Genomic DNA, 21515 nt, shown 5'->3' with positions numbered 1-21515 from the left:
GGCCGGCTATACTCGGTTTTATTTTATTTTTAAAAATAGTATAGCCGGGCGGCTTTACCTTTTTTTGACACGTTTACTAGGCGGGATTTTTAAAAAAATCATATAGCCGTGCGGCTATATTTGGTTTCTTATTTGTTTTAAAACCGTATAGCCGCATGGTTATACTCTGTTTTAAAATGTTTATTTTAAAAATAGTATAGCCGCTCGGCTATACTCCCTTTTTTATGCTCATTTAAAATAGTATAGCCGTTCGGCTATAACTCCGGTGTTTTTTAAAACATAGCCGGGCGGCTATACGGTTTTGACACGTGAGCGCCTATGGATAGGTGGGTCTTTTTCATATAAATAGTATAGCCGGGCGGTTATACGCAGTTTTTATGTTATATTTAAAAAAAGTATAGCCGTGCGGCTATACTTGGTTTTTATGTTTATTTTAAAAATCGTATAGCCGAGCGGCTATACGGTTTTGACACGTGGGTCTTTTTTATATATAAATACTATAGCCGAACGGCTATACTTAATTTTTTAAAAAGATAGCATAGCCTGGCGGTTTTACTGGGCCATTTTTGTTTTAATTTTTTTAAACAGATTTATTTATTTATTTGTTTTATATATAATCTCCAAGCGGGGCGTCCCCACACGTATGCCGCCACGTTGCTCCCATGAGCCGGTCCGCACCCCACCGGTCTAGAGAATCAAATTACCAATTTACCAATTTACTCTCGGGAGGGAGCTTAGAAGCATCCCTTTCCCCATTTCCACCGCTCCTCTATTCACACGCAGGGACAGAGTCTGAGAGTGGCGAGAGAAGATGATACCGCATCAATGGGGGTCTCCGTGCGGTAACCAATGCACCAACAAGTACGCAGCCCTTATGCAGATTCCATGTAACCCATTTTTATCTCCTCCTCCTCACTCTCTATGCCTTTTTTGTTCTTATTTACTTCATGTTTTTCGTCTATTATCTTCCCTTCAATCGTTGTTGTTTTCCTCAATTAATTAGATTTTTGGTGCCCTTTTACTGTAAATTCTTATTATTTATTTTGGTGCCCTTGTTTTGGCGCTAAAAAAATGAGACTGATTATCGTACTGGGCGACCCTTAATTGACTAAACCGAACGTTTCATGGTCTAGTTCTGAATTGTACATTTTGTATGATAAATTTTGGCCAATTTAGCCCCCTGTTATGGCTGCATGTTTCCCTGCACGGTTGGGTTTGAATAATATGCTTTAGGTATGCCCAAGCACAAGAATTTGCGTGTGTTTTCTTTTGAAAATCTTGTTTTATTACAGGGTTCACTATAACTTGTGTGTTTCCTTGTAGGGCGAGTATTTTGCAAAAAGGGCTGTGACGCTGATGGAGAAACTTGGGAAGAATGTGAGTGTTACTTTGTTGTTGTACTCAGTTTCGTATGGTTTTGTGCTGTTTACATTATTTGTTTTTGGTTTAGCACCTTCGCAGACACCTTATATGAAATGACACTGCTAAGAACCTATCTTAATGCTGTGGGAAGTTACCTATCAACATATACTTTTTGGCTCGTCTATTAGCTTGGCTCTTATCAATCTGCATCTGAATCTTAATATGGAAGTAGACTATTGGTTTAGTGAGTTAGTACACTACAACATAGGAGTAATACAAAATGTTGTTGAGATATGCTTCAAGTGATATAGCGAGTAGTTGTGCAGGCTTGGAGGAGTGCAATGAGATATGCTACAAGGATCCTGTTTTAAAGGACCGGCAATGGAGTGCTTGCATCGACCGTTCTCCTGGAGTTGACAGGTACTCAGAGGTATTTTGCCATCTACAGCTTCTCTTAGCATGCTAATGAAAAAAAATTCTGGATGATAATATGAACATATGGTCATGTGTATTAAATTTATATGGCCTCTTGTATATCGCAAGTCCAAAAGTTGCAAGTGGGAAGTGTCAGTGTCGTTCACTATAATAGCCTACTCAGGATTCACTAAAATCATTTGTTCTTAGTAGAGCAGACTAGGAGTTGTAAATTTGTTTGTAAATGTTAAACTTAATGTGTTTTTAACTGACATTTTCTATAATTGACTAACCAAAAAAACAAGAAACATGCAGTTCCAGTATGATACTCATATTCAAGGTGAAAACTAGGAAAGCTTAAACTATGACTTTTGTCCAATGACAACCATAAGAATTGGTAATTTGGCACTGTATCTGATAGCTAAATGCTTCTTGATTTCAAATCTTGTATGGATTGAATGGGTATGTTAATGCTTCCATCCTGCATTGAACAGTCAATTGGTACCCTTGCGCATCGTCCTCATTCAAAAGCATGGATATGATTCAATGTACATTTTTTCAGACTGAGTAATTGCTGATCCAATTCTGTGTGCAGGAGTGCTTTCATGCTTGTGTATCTGGCTGTGGTTACAAGGTTAGTCTGGTTACATTTTAATGCATTCTTATCTAGGATTGATATTTAGAAAGTTATAAAGTACAGATTCAATTTCCTTGATGCTGCAGTTTGATATTCGTCCGGACATAGCTGATAAAGTTCGTCCAAACAGGCGACCTAAGCCTCCTCCCCCTGTTCAAGAGCCAGCCTCACCGCCTGCTGAATCCAGAGCAGCCGGAGCAACGACTGAAGACATACTTAGCACTTCAGCATAGTGAGAGACAAACCTAACTATACTATAAAATGCTTACCAACGATTTAGTTAGTTAATAGGTTGGAGGATTAATTTTTCTTTTTGCCATTTTATATTGCTTTCAGATTAACTAACATCTGGGCATCCAGATTTTTTGACAGACAAGAAACACCGTGGAAATGTGAACTGTAAACTGGATCCCCTTTCTGTTTTATTGGTGACAATTGAATTGATATTCGATATATTTGCAAGTTCAATGTTTGAGAAGATACTTCAGAATTTGTTCACTATATGAATTCGTCTTGATCAAAGCTTTAGAGGTGGAGAACCGTATTGCCATGGATGTCATTAAATTTCCTATGCACCATTGAATGGCCTTGACACCAAATTTCACTAGTGGAGAAGCTCTGCCATGGACATGATTTAGAAGATTGACATTTCTTGTCAGTTTCATTATCTGCCTAAGTGCCTATTGTGAAACCTTGATGAATAATCTACTATTCTAGCGGTATTTTTTTATATCGATAATGTTATAATCTAAACAAGGGGAGGGAGTTTTTCACACACTACCGGTCTAGACCGGTTGGCATTCTCACAGTATTTCTAGATAATTCAATTTTAATTTTGCTAATTATGTTTTTGTCTTTCTGAATTTGTTCACTGTGTTTGGTTTACAAGAGGGGAGACTCGAAACTCGCGTCTGCCACTGTGTTTTGTAACTTTGTTAGATAAAATTCATATTTTCAATTTCGAAAAAAAGAAAGAAAAAATATATCAAACATCTATTTTACAATTAATAATAATAATAAACACGCAGAATAAAAGCAGCGACCCGCCAGTAAGTAAACCCAGAATAAATGAAGCGAAGTTTACCAAAAACCAAAGAAGGCGGTCTCCGACACTCTTCAATCATCGGAGAAAATCAAACAGCAGCACTCAAATCAAAATACGGGGCGCTTTGCGATCAGTCACACTTACAGTAAACATAGAAGAGTGCAATAAACTCAATTCTCACACCCTAGAATTAAATTTCAGGCCCCTTTTATTCACTTTATTGTTCTGTAATTTTCTATCAGAAGGTGCTTGAAGCTCATCAGAAGAACCCTAGAATCAGAGCGGAAAAGAACTCGAATTTCTCAAAATGCCTCAGGTGAGGATCATAGCGAAGAATTTCATGGACATGGTGGCTGCCTTGCCCGCCATGAAGCTCGACAAGCTCTACGAGAACGCATTCATCTGCGAAGCCATTCTCAGGTCCCCTTCTTTATTTTTACTGCTTTTGTTACTCAATCTCAGTTTGCTTTCGCAATGTCGCCTGTAGCTTTATTACTTGAACGAGCCAGTAATCTTAAATGAGTTAGTGATCATGATATAGGTGCAATTTTCAGGTCTCTGCCACCGCTAGCCAAGAAATATGTCTTACAAATGCTATGCATCGAAGTTCCAGTGACTGCCAAGTCAATGGAGGAGTGGGTGCTGCCGGATGGGGTCTCCAAACATAGAGTTGCTATTGATCGGCTAATTCAGTTGAGAATTTTCACTGAAACTGTTGACAGGTGATTCAAGCTTTCTTTTGGAACTAGTGTCTTGTATCAATGCATACTTTTATGTTTCTTTGGAGCAACATAATGTATTTATTTTTCATTTTTTTGACTTTATGGCAGGAAGAGAGAAACAACTTACACATTAAATCCTATATTTCAGACCAATCTCAAGAAGCTTTTGCTTTATGGGTAAGTGTTGGCTCTTTTACTTGCTACTCGTACAAAATTTGCAGGGTCTCTATTCATTATTTCACTTGTGCTACTATTCCTTATTTTTTAAACTCTGACAGAAAACAATGTCAGAAAGTATGTTCTCAGATTATAACGATAGATTTTTGGATACTGCAGTGTAGTTTTGCCAAGAGAACCGATGCCTTCGAATGTTACAGTGAGGCTCCCAAGCTCAGAGGATCTTGAGGCTTTTGCCCTAGGACAATGGGAGGTACAGAATTTATCCATATTTAAGTCAGGATTCTGTTTTCAGATTTTTTGGCCTGCCTCTGTATACCATGGTGATCTGTATGTGTGTAGCTGTAAATTAGACATTCACAACTTCTTATTGTGCAGTTCTGTAATTTGGGTTATCCTTCTTAATGACTTTCTGTCATCTTATACCAGTGTTTCTTGCTGCAACTTATCAACTCATCTCAAATAGAAAGGCCGTCAAACATCAGTTCATCCATGATGAAAATTTTCCAGCGTGGTCTTTTGAGTCAAAGGTCCCTATTTTTGTATTATTATTTCTGGCAATACAAGCCTGTCTTTATTTTTCATAGCACTTTTTTGTATATCTGATTATGAGGTTTTGCATTTTTTGTTTGTACAGAGATAAAGAAGCTCCAAGATTAACTGAAAGTGGTTTCCAGTTCTTGGTATGCAGTAAATCTCTTCAACTGCTAGCATGCAGCACGTTTGATGTTTCTTAGTTGTTACTAGATATTATTTCTGATATGTGAATAACCGCAGCTGATGGATACAAATGCGCAACTTTGGTACATCATCAGAGAATACATCTCTAACTCGGAGGTAGGGAATCATCAGATTTTTAATTGCTGGTGAACGTGATGTCTTTTTGCTTGTTATAACTCTTATAAATACACTCTGAACTTTTAATAAAGACTCCAAATATATTATCCAGCACTAGAAACAGCAAGATTCAGAATTGATTTCTGATCAAATTTCACATTTTTCCAAAACAGTTTGAAGGTTTTTTAATTTTTTTTTCAGAGCTTAATCATTCATATAGTAGAGCATTCAAGTTAGAAGTTGAAAAGTACATAATGACTATATTGTTTGTGATTTTGAGAGTTGCCTGCTTCACTTGTGTATTGAGATGAAGCTAGTCCAACTTAAGTATTTTCTTCACAATAGCTGCTGTTCATTAGTTTCATCTTTTATCTGGTCTCTTATTATTATTATTATTTTGGTGCAGGAGCGTGGGGTAGATTCTGCAGATTTGATTTCATTCCTGCTGGAGCTTAGTTTTCATGTTACAGGCGAGGTATAAACTTTTGCACTAAATGTTTCCATAGGTATTTTCTATAGAATAATTTTTATTATTTATTTTGTCAGTAACTGTTTCCTTCCATGTAGGAAGTTTCTCTCACTTTTCATTATACTTTTCTTTATGTGTTAGGCATATAACATAAATACATTGACTGAGGTTCAGAAGAATACAATCAAGGATCTTGCAGATTTAGGATTGGTCAAACTTCAGCAGGTTATACTTTTGTGCTTTAATCCTGGTATAGAATGTTCTAATAATCTCCCAGCTGATAGTTTAACTATTTCTTCATCGAAGTTTTAAATTGTTGTCTTTTTGGTGCTTATTCAGGGTCGTAAAGACAGTTGGTTTATACCTACTAGATTAGCTACTAATCTTTCAGTGAGCTTGACAGACTCATCATCGAGGAAACAGGTGTGCAATTTGTACTCATTTTAGCTCTATCTCTAATTGATTTTTCTTTGTTCATGTTCTGCAACTGATTCCTTATCAATCATTTGCCTGAATGTGCTTTTCACCATGAAGAAAAAACATTGCCAACTAGTTGCACTTTTTATTTTCCTACTTGTCCAAGCACTTATGAGAAACTAATCTGCTCCCAAACTTGAGCTCAACTTTTGAAGGGTGATGGTGTTGGGAGATATATAGTTATAGATATTCTTAAGCATACAAAAATAAAAGAAAGAAACGTCAATAAATTCATCCTAGGTGACTGACTGTTTGGATGCTAGCCGACATTTAAATCTTAAAACTATCCTTAGTTGAATTCCTCTGTTTGCTGGAAATTTACCTCTATTTGCTTCTAAACTTTTCCAAATTATTATGTAATGTAATCCTTAATTCTCAACATGACTAGGAATATCATGCTTTTTGCACTTGCTCAGCTTGTACGTTTTACATATTTTTATCCTCCAAAGAAAAGCTGTGTGCATTTCATGGCTATATATGGTTACAATTTTTTCCCTCAATTTTTGTTTAGGGATTTGTAGTTGTGGAAACAAACTTCAGGCTGTATGCCTACTCAACATCTAAATTACATTGTGAAATTTTACGTCTTTTCTCAAGGTATGCTGACCGACCCCTTGATCAATCTTTTAATATCTGGTTTCTTTTACTCACAAGACATGTGAAAGAAGCATGCCATGCTAGTAATATTTTATTATCTGTTTAATCATGTCCTAGACATTGCTGAACGTATGAAGAGATGCATATTTTTCTTTTCCAATGTATTCAAGAAAGATGTTAGGAGAAGAAAACCTAGAAAGAAAGCAATCAAGAAATTTTATGTAACCAAAATATAATTATAGGCAACTATAAAAGCACTTCCCTGGTTGTATTTTTTTTTTTGCAAAGAGCAAAGACTTGGCAAATGCATTTTTGGATCTCCTGCCCCTGAATTTTCTCCTTTTAGGAGTCAGGCTGGGGGGAGAGGTAGCATTTGGCTACAACGGATGGTTCTTTCTTTTCTTTTTTTTTTTTTTTTTTGTGTGTTTAATTGGTAAAATGTACTTCTTATTCTACTTGCTGACCTCTTAGGTAAGATTTTATAATTACTATTGCTATATTTTTCTTTTTCTACTATGTGCAGGGTAGAATATCAACTTCCAAACCTTATAGTTGGAGCAATAACAAAAGAAAGTTTGTATAGTGCTTTTGAAAATGGCATCACTGCAGATCAGGCAAAATTGTCTTTTAGTTTTTGTACTTTTATCTATTTTCAGTATGAATTATAGCACTTTTATCTATGTTTTGTCTTTTCATGGAAAAAGGGTGGTGTATTAGTTGAGAGACCCAGGTAAAAATTAAATAAAAAGAAAGAAAGAAAAAGAGTGCAGAGATAGAGCCTTTCGCTTCACATTAAGAATAAAGATGTTCTTTTATAGTATTTTTTTGGCTTTTTCTTCATTCTAGCTTCGGGTCTTCCTTGTCTAGAAGATTTTTCAACTTCCAATATGCTCAGATTAATGAGTGTACATTCCATGTGTGTCTGAAAAAGGGAAAAATGAAACTTAAAGTCCAATTCATGTCTAAAGATGTGGCTTTAAATTGCTAACCACCTTTCTCTGCCTGTACACACACTCCCTCCCAAGTCCACGCATGTAAATTACATGGTGTACTATCACATGGCAGAAATGGGTTGTTGATACTTTCTGGAATGTTGGAAGTCTAAATTTTGTAAAACCTTATTTTTGGCAGATAATTTCTTTTCTTCAGCAGAATGCACATCCACGTGTTGCAGAGAGAGTACCATCTGTACCTGAGAATGTCACAGATCAGGTCAGATCCTTCTCTATCTTCTTGTTTGAATTCAGCCAGATATTGTGAGAGTTCAATTTACTTGATTCTGATTGGAAACTTCCCAGCATCAAGCTCTGTTTTATCAATATAAGAAAGCTCTCTGAATATCATAGTAATTAACTATGTTGCAAGGGATTACCAGTTATCTTAGTATTCTGACATTTTGGATTACACTCGTATCTGACAGATTAGGCTGTGGGAAACAGATCTGAATAGGGTTGAGATGACTCCAGCGTATCATTATGATGGATTTCCATCCAGGGTGACAATCCAGCTTATCACAATGATGTGTACATTTGGTTTCGTAATCTTAAGATTTGTAAGATTTTCCTTTTTATGTCTGCCAGGATCTCTTTGAGGGTGCTTCTGACTTTGCACGAGGCTATAATGCTCTGCTATGGGAGGATCCAGAGGATTCAAAGAAGATGTCTTTAGTGGTCAAGGCAGAAAACCACGTGCACATGCGAGAATATCTTAGCCGTCAAAGGCAGTAGCCCTGATACCAATTTTGCAGAACTCAAGTAGGAACTCGTAAACCTTGCTGCAGCAGAAAATGCTTGGTCTAGATCGTGGAGGCTGTTATTTATGAGTTTTCTTCTCTTATAGCTGGAATTGCTTGCAAAGTCATACCTTTGACAGTATTAATAATTTGAGGTGGAGAAGTTGCGATCAGATGATTGGCATGTTGCAGCAAAAATTTCAGGATCGATGAGTTAAGCTTGTGAAAGAAAAGGGCAGCTTAATGGAAGAGGCTCCGCCAATGAGTTAAGCTTATGGTGCATCCAAATTGATCTACACATCTTTGCTGAATTTATCTATACGCTAGGAGATGTAAAATGTACTGCTGAAACTGATGAGAAATTTTTAAAATTTGAAAGAGAAAAGAGGGGTTATTGCCCTGCTTGTATTCGTTCACAGACGGTAGCTAATGGCATTCAACTTTGCTTTGCAATTAATTATTCGGGAAGTTAATTGATTCTCTTATAAAATTTTGGTTGCTTTTTTTTGTATGTCATGTTTTATATACCGAGAAGTCTCCCATACATCAGTTTATGTGTCTCCTTTCCGTTGTCATTGTGGCTAAAAAGAAAGAAAATAACAAAACTGAAATTGCAATGGACAGAACGGTTTCTTAGTTGGAGTTTTACATTTCTGTTGAAATTGCACAACATTTCTCCTTTTTTAACCTTATATGCTGTGAAAGGTCAGCCCCCCATGGGGTGGTGAGCCTAAGATGTTGTATATTTAAAGCGTATAGCCGAGCGGCTATACTCGACATGTAAAAAGTATGGCCGCCCGGCTATACGTTTTAAATATATCTCACATGTCGTACGGCACTTCTCTTTAAATATATTTGACATGTCGTTTGTATAAAACGTATAGCCGCGCGGCTATACTCTGTAAATATATATATATATACACACACGAGATATTGTATATATAATTATTATAGCCGCGCGGCTATACTGTTGAATATATGTAAAACATATCGCCGTACGGCTGTACTCTAAAATAAATTTAAACAAAAAAGCCCCGTAAAGCCGCACTACTGTACTATTTTATTAAAAACTTTTTACAAAACTCAGTATAGCCGTGCGGCTGTACTATTATCTGGGCCGCACGGCTATACAATTTTTAAAAACAATTAAAAGAACTGAGTATAGCCGCCCGGCTAGACTATTTATAAATAATAAAAAAAAAGGGGCCGAGAGATTAGGTGGTCATGAGTCCAAAACGATATAGCCGCGCGGCTAAACTATTTTTAAAAAAAAATCGATTTATAGCCGGGCGGCTATACTATTTTCTCAAATAAACACAAAGAACCGAGTATAGCCGGCCGGCTAGACTTTTTTAAAAAATTTAAAATTAAAAACCGGGTAGAGCCGCCGGCTATACTATTTATAAAATTTAAAAAAAAAACCCTCCTACTGATTAGGCGCCCACGTGTCAAAAAAGGTATAGCCGCCCGGCTATACTATATTACCTTCTTTATTTTAAGTTTTTTTTTTTGTTTTGAAAAGATGTTTTAAAGGTTAAGCTCAATTATTTTTCTTTTAAGTACATCTATATATATAAAGCAAAAGGCAGAGAATAGTGAAACATTCAAAATACCAAAAAATGCCCTTGGTTAATTCAAACATTAAGAATTGAAATTATTAATTAAATGAGGATAATATGGTAAATTTACATTTTTTAATATTAAAAAAATTAAAATTAAAAACAAAATAAGATAATAGGTCATACTTTTATGGAACATAACTATCCTGTTATCTTTTATTAATTTTAAAAATAAAATAAAAAAGAAAAAGAAAACCAATTGGCACATGCGTCAGCATGTGTCAAGGGGCTAGTAATCTATTAGATAAGTTAAATTTCTAATAACACAAGAAAAAATATATAAAGCAAAAGGCAGAGAATGGTGAAACATTCAAAATACCAAAAAATGCCCTTGGTTAATTCAAACATTAAGAATTGAAATTATTAATTAAATGAGGATAATATGGTAAATTCACATTTTTTAATATTAAAAAAATTAAAATTAAAAACAAAATAAGATAATATGTCCTACTTTTATGGAACATAACTATCCTATTATCTTTTATTAATTCTAAAAATAAAATAAAAAAGAAAAAGAAAACCAATTGGCACATGCGTCAGCATGTGTCAAGTGGCTAGTAATCTATTAGATAAGTTAAATTTCTAATAACACAAGAAAAATATAAGGTTAATACCTTGGTCTTTATTTATAAAATAAAATTAATAAAATACTTAGCTGCGAGATTATTTGAATTTTATGAAAACCTGGAATAACATAGAAATTACATCAAATGAAATTCAAAGGCGAATAAATTAGATATAAAAAAAACTATTTAACAAAATAAATTCAAAGGCCAATAAATTAAAGAAAAAGAAAAGAAATGTTGCTGCCCAGGATCGAACTGGAGACCTTTAGTGTGTAAGACTAACGTGATAACCACTACACCACAGCAACCCGTTGATAGAAACCTGGCATAACAGACATTTAAATTATGTTTTTGTTTTTGGGTTGGTATCGTTGCCCTTTTTGTTCTTGCCACCTCATGAGGGAACAGGCCAACATATCACAAGACAAAATCCACCCACCCGAAAAAAATCATATTAAAAGACGTATTAGTCAGTTTCTTAGAAATTTCCTGCTTGGCGCCAAATTTCTTGAACAGAATTTAGTTGTACTTGTCTCCCTCTCTTAAAGATTAAGAAAAATTTAAGAAGTAGAATCATCATCCAACTTAAATGTGACCAGTCAGATGTACCAGTCATTTGCATGGGGTGCGCTTGGTTAATTTCATTATTTCTGGATTTTTGTTACATGATTGAAGTTTTGTTAGCTTGAATAGGATTTCAGGTCCAATTTTAATATATTAGCTTGGTGGGTTTTCTTGATTTTTGTCCAAGTGCCCTGACAAAGAAGACTACAATGGTAACAATTGCAAGAATATGCCTGCAGTCACTACTTAAATTAGTGAATTCAGTTTTGGGAATGGTTGGAATTGCAATGGTTTTGTATGGTCTTTGGATGGTTAGAGTTTGGCTGAGGGACATGGACAGTTCATCCGTTGATCAATATGATGCTGCTGCTGCTGCTGCTCCATGGTAAGCAAAAGCAAAACCAAATTCCATTGCTGACATATTTTCTCTGCAGAAACAGATTCTCTGTGTTTTACAGATATCGAAATCATCACTATTTTTGTTTTTTATGTGTGTGTTTAATGCAGGTTTATATGCACTTTTCTTGGCGCTGGTGTTTTCTTGTGTGCCATTACATGCATAGGCTATCTTGCTGCAAAATTTGCACATGGTTGTTGCCTCTCTTGCGTATCCTTTATCATATGTGTGTGTGTGTGTGTGTGCGTGTGCGTGTGCGTGTGTGTATAGAGATATATATATATATATATATATATATGTTTTTGAACATATGTTGACCTTGAACCAACTAGTATATGTTGATCATCTTTATTGTTCTTCTGTTGGAGACTGCGATGACTGCAGATATACTCCTAAATTCAGACTGGGAGAAGGTAAACCATCTTAGCAAACAGGCTTACAATATTCCTCCAAAATCAAGTGTTTCTTACTTTCCATATAACTTTGTTCTTCATTTTTCAGGATTTACCCTATGACACTACAGGAAAGTTCCATGATTTCAAAGATTTCGTGAAGTCAAATTTCGACATGTTTAAGTGGATAGGCTTGTTGATCGTATTAGCACAGGTGCTTTTGTGTTTGATGTTTTTGTTCAAGCCACATTTATTTTCAAATAACAATATAACCATTGTGCTGTGAAACTGAAACCATATTATTTCCTGAACTGCATTTAAACCCAGGTAGTTAAAATTAAAAATTTATGATTTATTTTCCTCAAAATCTCATGGATAGTTTAGACCTCTGTGATGTGATAAAGTCCATAATCTGCAGGGGTTTTCAATCTTATTGGCATTGGCTCTAAGGTCAGTAGAGCCAAACCAAGGATCCAGCTATGATAGCGATGAAGAGTGTCCCCCAGCAAGACTCCCACTCATAAACCCTAATGGTCAACCGCCGGAATATATCGTTGCAGCCAAGAATAATAATTGGAATGTAAGAATTCATGCCTTACTTGCATATCCCACTCACTACTTGAGAGTTTTATGAGACATTTTCTTGTTTATGGATTTAACTTTTGATGCCTCATTTTTCTGTTTATCTTTCTCAGTCAAACAAGTGAAGAGATCAAAGATACTTGAGCTTTGTGAAAGAAGTTTATGGAATATGTAGTTACTGGTTGACATAGTACTTATGATACTACTATTAACTGTCAACAGAAGCTTGTGAGAGATGGGTTTCAAGTCTGGATATGTTGACCATGTCGTCCTTTGTCTTTGGATCTGCATTATGGTTCTGTATGGAGTCTGTTTTGCTACCTCAGTTTACTTCTTTTGGTTAAATAAAATCTATTTTCCATCTTTAGAATGAAGAGAATAAAGACAAAAGCAAGAGAAAAATATGAACTAACTTTATCTATTTATAATGTAGTTCATAACTTAAACAAATGTTCTTTCCCAATTGCTAATAAATGAATAAATAACTTCCTGTTGCTCAGTCTAAAGTCTATACTACAATACAATATAAGATCTCACTCCTCAAATGTTACAAACAATGTAATTCAAGGAAAAATGTTACAAACAAAAGCAAATAAGAAAGGAAAAACCAGTAACCCATAAAGAACCAGGAAAGGATACAAAACGGTAGAAATTTTGGAGAAGAGTGTCTATTCAGATTTTGATGGATTTCTCTTCATTCGACTGAACGGCCCGACTGTTCGATCCATTATGTACATGTAGATGACTTGGCTCCAAGATTTATATGACTCCAAACCCTCATAGTATTCTGGTGCAATGCCCTTCACCTTATGGAGCTTGCTCCCAGGAATTCTGGGGAAATCATGGTGCTCGTTGTGGTACCCCACGCTCCAAGTGAGGAGATTAAGAGGGCCATAGTAAGAATATGTCTCCTGATCAGGGTTGAAGACATAATGCTCTGAAATGAAGTGACCAGCCATTGGGTGCATCCCACCCCCAACAAATGTAGAGAGGATCAAATAAGCAAAAGATTTCCACCCACAAAAATAGACCATGGAAACATCAAGGGCTATCTGAATGAAAAGGTTGAGGAACTCCCAACAACCAGGGGGCTTTGGTTTGAGAAACACAGGCCGAAAAGCATAGAAGAAGAGTTGAAGGAGAACCCATATGGCTTTGTTGACTACATTTGTCACCAAATGGGCTTCAACCTTGCTCGGGATGTCCATATCAATTCCGTCTACTCCTTGAAAACGGTGGTGCTCAAGGTGATATTTTTGGAAGGTGACGGACATGGGAACACCGATTGGGAGGTTAGCAAAAATACCGAGCCAACGGTTGTAGACTGGAGTTGAGAAGGCGAGATTGTGACTGAGCTCATGGATGGCCAAGAAGAGGTTGTGGTTGAGGAAAGAGCCAAAGAAGTAGGCTATTGCCAGTATCTTCAGCCAGCCTGCATTGTGGAGGGCTGTGGCAGTCCAGAGCTGAAGCAAGACAACCACTGTAATCTGCAGCACCATGATTTCATTCAAAGATCATTAATAAAAAAATATATAAGACAGCTAATGGAGAAGTGTAAGTTTCATTTTATCTCAAACCAGAACACTAACTAATACTCATATGTTTCCAGACTGACAAAAGTCTGTCAGTTTACAAGTTGATTTAGGTTCTGGAAACCGAATCAGAAAAAACCACACCAAAACCAGTACATTAGCAGCATAACTCACCACTAATTAACAACCCAATTTTCATGGACTTAAACAGAACTCTGCAAATTAGTAGGTTGAACTATGTTCTAAAAATCGAGTCAGCATGTCTCCAATATACGGTTGTTTGTGCATTTTGAGAGTCCATTCACACCGAAAAGTATGAGGAAGCATAATTCATAGCATTACAAAACCCCAACAGCATGCCAATTTATTCATAACATCTTAGAACAGCATAGTCGCTGTAAAAGAGGACAGTTAGGAAGAAAGCTCAATTCTTTGGCTACCCAACTCAACATATGACAACTAGTTTATTTCTATATCTTGAAAGAGACACTTGACAATCAAGTAAGAAACAATGACACGTCATTCCGCACAAGCAATGCTGCACGCGATGTAGAATTTGTAAAATCACTAACTGTTCGAAATGGATCCGGCACTCATACTCAATTTTCAATACAAAGATTTATAAATAATAATAAAAATTAACTAGAAAGAGACGCGTGCATTGAAATTGCGTAATACAATTCCGAAAGCAGAAAACTTCCAATACCCAAATGCAGAAAAGGAGCAAAAATCATCCCAATCATATTTTTGAACTCACCTACATTGTCTCAGATCTAAAACCAATGGAAAACAACCGAACAGAGGCAATACACGAAAAACCCAACAAAATGCCAATCACATACACAAAAACAAACTCAGATATGCATGAAAAGAACTTGTTTGTGGAAGTACCTTGAGGAAAGCCCAGGGGTCAGGACCAAAGAGCTCCTTTATCTGAGGGTACTGAGAGAGGATCTGACGGCGCCTAGAAGCGTGAGGCTCATCTGTATAAGACCAAAAAAAGTCAGTAGCCATCACTCCCTCCTCTTCTGCCTCTCCATGTCCCCCTCTTCCCTGTCCCCCTCTTCCCATCTCTCCTTCTCTAAAAGAGACCCTTTCTTTCTCTCTTTCCCTCTTTTCCTGCGTTTCTCTCTCTCCCTCTGATATAAATACGTTTGTTCTTCTTCCTTTCCTGGTTATCTTATAAATCTGATGGGTTGGTTTGTCTGTTATTGAAATAAATTATGGGTTGGGTTGAGTTGGGTTAATAACTTAAAAGAATAGTATAGAATACTTGGATTGTGTTTAAAATTGGCAAGAGGAGGAGGCGGTGACTAAAATTAGAGAGGGGAGGCAAAAGAGCGTTTCTGTGATGTGTGGACTGTGGCCGATTTAACAGCTAGGAATTGTAAATTGACAAACTTCTTGTTGGACTTTCTTTGCCAATTGGGTCCTTTCCACCTTCCTACTGGTTTCCAATCTTATATGTTTTTCGTATCTACGAATGACAGAGACAGAAAAAAGCCACGGAAACTAAAAATTAAATCTTTTTCCACATAACCTCATACATGGTCATCCACTCAGACTTTGCCACGTCGGCAATGAGCCAGCCTTCCAATATCCCTTGTATAAATTTTTAAATAATAAAAAACATAATTGAAGCCCATTAAGAAAAGGACAAAACCAGATCAGGCCGAGGAGCAGAGCCCACTCTTGTACAGAACCCCAGCAACTCCCAACTTCTAGGTTTGGTTTTGTATCCCTACTAGGTTATCAATGGAACTTGGAAAGTAGAACGAAAAGGGTACAAGAAACCTTGACAAACAAGAAAACATAAACTTGTCTTCTTCAACTAGCATTATCATCACATTGTGTTCACCCATCTCCATTGAGCCAGGGATTGTTCTATAATCCTACTTTAAATCATTACTTTTATATCTGATTATCAGCTTGCTTGAAAACAATTATGCCGTCTAAACCATTCAAATTGAAAATTCTCAGCAACAAGAAGGAGAGGATTTGTATATTAAAAAGACTAAGCCAACATCAAAGCTGTACAAGCATTTACAAATGTACTACATACAATTTTATAAACTCCTCAACTTCACCCGCCAGCACAAAATAACTCAGGCGAGGTCTTCTGAACAGGAGTGGGAAGATACCGACTTTAAACCCGCCGAATGAATTTTCGGTCCTTATGTAATCAAAGGAAAAGAAACTAATTCATTAAATTGCCACTGGAGATTGTGGTTTTGGACTCTGATTCAATCACCTTAGGTGGGAATCATAAGGGTCAAAGGGGTTATCCGGTGTAACTAAAGGCAACTTATCTATATACATGAAAAGCCTCCTAAGGTTCTCCCTCATCACTGTTTCCATGTCCACTATGTCCCTGCAGTCAGTGTATACCCAGAGATCACCCGAGTTCACTCTCTTAAGATTGTCACGGCAGAATGGGCATGACTGAGATCTTGTTCGCCTGGAATATGTCAACGGAGCATTACTTTCGGACATTCAAATATACACAGACATGAACCAGAAAATTCCATTTGTGAGGAAGAAAGTATAAGAGAGAGATTTTGCTTGCACACGATATACGTTTGAGATAATGGATTGACTAGATTTAAATCAAATACAATTGCATTTATGATTTATCTATCCAACAGCGCATACTGCTATGCACATAAGAGAATTTCACAATTTTGTGTGGATATCGTGTAAAGGATATAATATAAAATAACATTTGAATTGAAATGTATAGTAACAAACACCTATATGGATAATCAAGACATCAATTAAGAGTAAAAGCTAGCACCAACGGAAAAACACCAGGGTAATTCAGAGCATATCGTTCACTAGGCCATATCACAATAAAAGGATAATTGTATGTGCCGCAAAAGCTGAATCTCTGATTTCCACTGAATCTTATTGACAAAAAAGGAGAGAGAGAGAGAGAGAGAGAGAGAGAGAGAGAGAGAGAGAGAGAGAGGAAAAAACCTGCAAACTAACTATTGAACCTAGGGGCCGCTTGTCTAAATAAAATTCACTATTATCACTCTTGCATGCAATCTCCAGCTACCATAACTTAATACCAACATGCTCATGATGCCATTGCCCAGAGTGCATTTCAAAAGAACTCCCCAGACAAAGATAACATGGTGAAAAAAACGTATTGATAACAAGATTTAGTATGAAAACAAAAATTTGACAATAATGAATTGCACCAATGATCATAAATGCAACAGATCAAAGAAAAAATTTCATTAGACCCTCTAATGTACCCATGGTTTTCATATAATTGCAGGGCTTAAACTTTTATCAACTATTTGATAGAAAAAGCAATATAATTTTTTAGTACGACTGAAAAAATGAATCTTTCGAGGCAAGTACCAGCAATATCACAAAGTAGCAGGCTAACTTTAATGTTCAAAAAAATCTAGAACTAGTAGAGAGAGAGAGAGAGAGAGTACCAATCACGGTAACATTTCAAGCACATAGCATGGTTGCAGTTAGGCAATACAATTTTACTATTTGTCTCCATGCATATACCGCATTCCTCCTCTCTTTCAATGTCTATATCAGAACACTGTCGATTTTCCTCATCATCTCTTTTTCGATACCTTTCCACGCATACCGCCTTCTGCTTTTTATCTTCACTGTCGGTGACACCTCTCTGAAGTTGCAACAAGGAGGGATAAATAACAGCTGACCACAAAATGAGGCATCAGTAAGAAATGAAACACACAAGGGCTCAACAAAAAACAAATAGCCAAACTGCTGAGATCAGAAATGTACCATAGAACTCTCTGATGCTTGCTTTCCTTTCCTTGGTAGACATGATGGTTGTTGAGCCATCCACATAAACCTGTAGCATAAGCCAAAATGCGATGGTCACCCACACCCATGATTGGAATCTAACTCAAAGAAATAGAAGCCATCGGAAGCTACAAGCTTCAACCTTGTAAATTAAAATTCTTAACAGCCCAAGGGCTCCTGCGAGGTTGCAGTCAGTCCATTGCACCAGAAAAAGGAAGAGGTGAGCAGCTGGACTGTATGACATTCTCATCTGAAGACAAGCACCATCATACTCCCTTGGATAATCCGAGGCCCTGCAGCTCACACATCTAGATAAGGATTTGAATATAAACGGAAGACTAATTATCAGATTAAGCCACCAAATATATCAGCAAATCATACAATGTACCAACCCAACAACTCCCTCTCTCCCTCTCTGCCTATCTCTCAATAAAATATCTATGGAGCATAATTGCAACAGTCTATTAAAGTTATGATTAAGCATTTTTTTTCATAAATCATCTACAATGAAGTATGCAAAAGAATGAGACTACAGAAAAACTGCATAGGACCAAACTGTGGTATTGTAATATGAAGCATCCAAAAGAATGGGACACTCACTACAAGGCCACAAGCAGGTTTATTTGTAAAAAATAAATAAATAAACAGCCCAAGCAGGTGGAACCCAGTGGCCACGTGAACTTATTTACTCACTGACAATTTTGGTTTGCTTTCTTCCTCCTCTGACAATCCATCCAGATAAGGATAAGGCACAAATAAATATCCACTTGAACTAACGCTTTAATGTTAAAAAAACAATCGCATTCCCAGAATCATATCGTCAGTGAAAAATAATTGAACCCATAGAAACCGCGAGGCCGAGATATTTTATTTTTGTTTTCATGAAAGAGACCCAGAAACAAGAAACCAATAGATGAGCGAAAAAGAAAGGAAAAAAAGGCAAAAATGAAAACTTTGTGATCCTGCCACTACTTGAAGGAAAACAAAAACAAAACTTTGTGTGATTCTTCCATCATTCGCACAACCAAAACAGAGGTAGGATTGATCTTTAGGCTGTTCACTGAATTTTTAAAAGGAAAAAAAAAACTAAATTGACAACCCGAGATATAAATAAATCAAAACAACCAAACTGAAAGGGAAAAAAATCTCACATTTTGAACATGAACTACAAATGAAAGTGGAGTTAAACCTTTAACACTAAAATTCAAGCACAAAAATAAACAAAAAAGTGATCACAAAAAAAGAAGCAATTTTTCACCCAAAAAAAACACAAGCATAGAATCAAAACCAGAAGAAAATCGTCAACAAATGGAGCAGATGATCACTTACAGTGTATTTGCATGCTGAATATCAGCTTCGAGCACTTTCAGAGAGTCCTTGAATGACTTTCGCATGGAAGCTATATACATCTCCACAGAAAAATAAAATAAAAAACAACAAAAAAAGTCAAAATAATTACAAAGCACGGAGATAGAGATATTCAATCAGCCTCCAAGAACCCTAATTTTCTCACCCACTCCCAAAAACCCACACTTCCTCTCCACTTTCTCTTTCCCTTTTCTCTCTGAGTCCCTTCAGCCTTCGTGTTGCTTCTATGCTGTTCTTGAAAGCGAAGACGAGACCGCGAGGCGACACGTGGCCACCCAACTTCTAAAAACATAAATATAATTTAAATAATAATTTATGAGTATTAATTTTTCTTTTTTTAAGTAGGGAGCGTCGAAATAGAGACGCACGAACGCGGGCCCGTGATGGCCTTATCCACTCTCTTTGGCTTTTGTCTGCCACTTTTCCCTCTCTATTCGTAAGCTTTCCCTCCACGCACCGATGATCGTTACACCCGCCCTTACCCAACTTTTGCCCTCCGACTTCAACTTATTTTCCTCAAATACCATTTTTCTTACAAACGGTAAGGTATTTACAAAATACTCATGCGAACCATAACAAAATTAGATTACTATAACAATGTTTTAGTCACAATTAAATATCAAACTCATCATAAATGTATATCATACTTGTCGTTATTACGAGTGGAATCTAACATCTCTTCCAAATAAAAAAAAGATTAATTGGTTTTCTTAATCAACCCTTCACAATTTTTTTATTTTTGGGTTGGATTTCCCAATTAGATATAAGTTTTGAAGAATCTAATCTGTCAACTCACTTGTCTTTATGTTCATAAAAATCCAAACTGTAAACTTTGCCAGATCAGACCAGAACAGATCATCTATAATCTCTAATTAGTTCCTTAATTTTCAGTTAATGATGTATTATTTGTGATGAAAAATACTTACCATATATGCATGTGTCTTCTACATCATGTTCAAAATTTGTAGTGTGAGAGGATTTGAGATTAATTACTGAAATCTGATAATTAATTAGATACCAAACTTCGAAGGCTGAAAAGTCATTGACATCAACGGCTTAGATTTCATAAAGAATCAAATGATTGCTCAATCCAAAAAAAAAACCCAAGAGAAACATATGGCCTTTATACAGAAAGCCCATTTAAACAGACTACATGTATGAGCAGTATTTTTATGGACCCGTCAAATGAGTGGCAGGCCGCTCATCAGGGATTATGATTGTGCAAAAAATGATCATGGATCAAAATCATTAGAGAGAATAATTACCATTGTCATTGCTGCTAATTGAAGTTTCAATGTAGATTCTAGTTTTTGGTTGTTGGGATATCAATGTCTAATAATAAACTATCCCCTTTCGCTTCGGCTTATTGAAAGGAACATTGCTTTGGGAGATCACTTATGATCAAAAATCATTACCATTTTTAACAAACAGTTTAATCACCTCCACTCAAGTTCAATACATGATGGATGATTTTGGTGGACGGTCACATACACCGTTATTAGATTTCAAATATTATGTGTTACAAAGTAAATAATAACATTTTTAACGTGTGAATAACGGCTTTGTTGATAATGAACTAAACTAATTATATATTGCATAGTATGAACAAATTTTTTGGATTTTAACTTCTTCATAAATGAAAGCATCAAAGCAATGGATGTAAACAAAATGGCGTGTCAACGGGATCTAACCCAGTAAAAAAAAGCTTTGACTTATAAATTAGAAGTCTCAAATTCGAACTCCGATAACATCTTAATTGTATGTGTGTGATAACCCATATAGTTTAGACCATTGCTTATACTAAAAAATTTAAAAAACAAATTATACACATGATTCTGTTGTCATAACAGCCAACAAGCAACAGCTATATTTGTTAAAAGTCTCATAATCAGAGAAGAAAATTATTGATCACCCAAAAAAGAAAAGAAAAGAAAAAGTTATTGACCCTACAGAGATTAGCAAGGGGAATCCTTCTATTCTACAAAACTAGCCTCTCTGCACGCGCTTCTACGCCTGCGAGAGGTTTTTTTTAAAAAAAATTTAAATTTATTTTAGAATTAAAAAAGATAATGGATAGTTGTATTCCATAAAAATAGGATCCATTATCTGAATTTTCTTTTAATTTTAATTTTTTTAATATGAAAAATTGTGAATTTACCATATTATCCTCATTTAATTAATAATTTTAATTCTTAATGTTTACATTAACCAAGGGCATTTTCTGGTATTTT

General features: G+C 36.0%; 5 protein-coding genes and 1 non-coding gene across 11 annotated transcripts; 3 read left to right on the top strand and 3 right to left on the bottom strand.

Annotated features, from left to right (window-relative positions):
- On the top strand, positions 772 to 3135 carry LOC18780552. 3 transcript variants are annotated; one of them, XM_020562140.1, is made up of 6 exons: positions 777 to 887; positions 1324 to 1377; positions 1689 to 1792; positions 2372 to 2410; positions 2500 to 2645; positions 2774 to 3135. In XM_020562140.1, coding segments are annotated over exons 1-6 (420 nt in total). In that variant the 5' UTR covers positions 777 to 811; the 3' UTR covers positions 2775 to 3135. The 3 variants fall into 3 exon arrangements, with proteins under 3 accessions (XP_007212362.1, XP_020417729.1, XP_020417728.1); XM_020562139.1 differs by having other exon boundaries at positions 779 to 887; positions 2750 to 2912; XM_007212300.2 differs by having other exon boundaries at positions 772 to 887; positions 2500 to 2912.
- On the top strand, positions 3280 to 8972 carry LOC18780698 (RNA polymerase II transcription factor B subunit 2). 3 transcript variants are annotated; one of them, XM_020562136.1, is made up of 16 exons: positions 3280 to 3603; positions 3701 to 3878; positions 4013 to 4180; positions 4289 to 4357; positions 4517 to 4610; positions 4787 to 4887; positions 4995 to 5040; positions 5135 to 5194; positions 5601 to 5669; positions 5805 to 5888; positions 6003 to 6086; positions 6652 to 6737; positions 7261 to 7351; positions 7869 to 7949; positions 8158 to 8232; positions 8318 to 8926. In XM_020562136.1, the coding sequence occupies exons 2-16, from the start codon at positions 3766 to 3768 to the stop codon at positions 8462 to 8464; spliced, it is 1368 nt and encodes a 455-aa protein (XP_020417725.1). In that variant the 5' UTR covers positions 3280 to 3603; positions 3701 to 3765; the 3' UTR covers positions 8465 to 8926. The 3 variants fall into 3 exon arrangements, with proteins under 3 accessions (XP_020417725.1, XP_007213816.1, XP_020417727.1); XM_007213754.2 differs by having other exon boundaries at positions 3280 to 3878; positions 8318 to 8491; positions 8577 to 8926; XM_020562138.1 differs by lacking the exon at positions 3280 to 3603 and having other exon boundaries at positions 3789 to 3878; positions 4000 to 4180; positions 8318 to 8972.
- On the bottom strand, positions 10890 to 10962 carry TRNAV-UAC. Its single transcript has one exon. It is a non-coding gene; the product is annotated as a tRNA-Val (tRNA).
- Positions 11351 to 12956, top strand: LOC18778371 (tetraspanin-19). The gene is made up of 6 exons (XM_007213904.2): positions 11351 to 11603; positions 11726 to 11825; positions 11948 to 12028; positions 12117 to 12221; positions 12426 to 12587; positions 12703 to 12956. The coding sequence occupies exons 1-6, from the start codon at positions 11428 to 11430 to the stop codon at positions 12712 to 12714; spliced, it is 636 nt and encodes a 211-aa protein (XP_007213966.1). The 5' UTR covers positions 11351 to 11427; the 3' UTR covers positions 12715 to 12956.
- LOC18780571 (sphingolipid delta(4)-desaturase DES1-like) lies at positions 12992 to 16010 on the bottom strand. Its single transcript, XM_020562039.1, has 2 exons — positions 15013 to 16010; positions 12992 to 14076 (listed from the first exon to the last, which is right to left on the bottom strand). Exons 1-2 carry the CDS (start codon positions 15190 to 15192, stop codon positions 13258 to 13260), a joined length of 999 nt encoding a protein of 332 aa, XP_020417628.1. The 5' UTR covers positions 15193 to 16010; the 3' UTR covers positions 12992 to 13257.
- On the bottom strand, positions 16103 to 19592 carry LOC18778352 (E3 ubiquitin-protein ligase rnf8-A). Of its 2 annotated transcripts, XM_020562040.1 has the most exons (6): positions 19430 to 19555; positions 19246 to 19315; positions 18059 to 18209; positions 17896 to 17965; positions 17571 to 17805; positions 16103 to 16579 (listed from the first exon to the last, which is right to left on the bottom strand). In XM_020562040.1, the coding sequence occupies exons 2-6, from the start codon at positions 19308 to 19310 to the stop codon at positions 16369 to 16371; spliced, it is 732 nt and encodes a 243-aa protein (XP_020417629.1). In that variant the 5' UTR covers positions 19311 to 19315; positions 19430 to 19555; the 3' UTR covers positions 16103 to 16368. The 2 variants fall into 2 exon arrangements, with proteins under 2 accessions (XP_020417629.1, XP_007213835.1); XM_007213773.2 differs by having other exon boundaries at positions 19246 to 19592.

The sequence above is a fragment of the Prunus persica genome, chromosome G4, assembly GCF_000346465.2.
Source record: "Prunus persica cultivar Lovell chromosome G4, Prunus_persica_NCBIv2, whole genome shotgun sequence".
Taxonomy (NCBI): domain Eukaryota; kingdom Viridiplantae; phylum Streptophyta; class Magnoliopsida; order Rosales; family Rosaceae; genus Prunus; species Prunus persica.
This window is presented reverse-complemented; position numbering and strand designations above follow the sequence as displayed.

Coding starts and splice junctions, on each gene's coding strand:
- LOC18780552 (XM_020562140.1), top strand. CDS start 812: ATGATACCGCATCAATGGGGGTCTCCGTGCGGTAACCAATGCACCAAC. Junction 888..1,323: donor AGCCCTTATGCAGATTCCAT/GTAACCCATTTT, acceptor GTTTCCTTGTAG/GGCGAGTATTTTGCAAAAAG. Junction 1,793..2,371: donor GAGTTGACAGGTACTCAGAG/GTATTTTGCCAT, acceptor TTCTGTGTGCAG/GAGTGCTTTCATGCTTGTGT.
- LOC18780571 (XM_020562039.1), bottom strand. CDS start 15,192: ATGGGAAGAGGGGGACAGGGAAGAGGGGGACATGGAGAGGCAGAAGAG. Junction 14,077..15,012: donor ACCCCTGGGCTTTCCTCAAG/GTACTTCCACAA, acceptor ATGGTGCTGCAG/ATTACAGTGGTTGTCTTGCT.
- LOC18778352 (XM_007213773.2), bottom strand. CDS start 19,325: ATGTATATAGCTTCCATGCGAAAGTCATTCAAGGACTCTCTGAAAGTG. Junction 17,806..17,895: donor AAGCATCAGAGAGTTCTATG/GTACATTTCTGA, acceptor TTTTGTGGTCAG/CTGTTATTTATCCCTCCTTG. Junction 16,580..17,570: donor TTGAAATGTTACCGTGATTG/GTACTCTCTCTC, acceptor GACATATTCCAG/GCGAACAAGATCTCAGTCAT.
- LOC18778371 (XM_007213904.2), top strand. CDS start 11,428: ATGGTAACAATTGCAAGAATATGCCTGCAGTCACTACTTAAATTAGTG. Junction 12,029..12,116: donor TAAATTCAGACTGGGAGAAG/GTAAACCATCTT, acceptor TTCATTTTTCAG/GATTTACCCTATGACACTAC. Junction 12,222..12,425: donor TGTTGATCGTATTAGCACAG/GTGCTTTTGTGT, acceptor CATAATCTGCAG/GGGTTTTCAATCTTATTGGC.
- LOC18780698 (XM_020562136.1), top strand. CDS start 3,766: ATGCCTCAGGTGAGGATCATAGCGAAGAATTTCATGGACATGGTGGCT. Junction 4,181..4,288: donor TTCACTGAAACTGTTGACAG/GTGATTCAAGCT, acceptor ACTTTATGGCAG/GAAGAGAGAAACAACTTACA. Junction 5,195..5,600: donor AATACATCTCTAACTCGGAG/GTAGGGAATCAT, acceptor ATTTTGGTGCAG/GAGCGTGGGGTAGATTCTGC.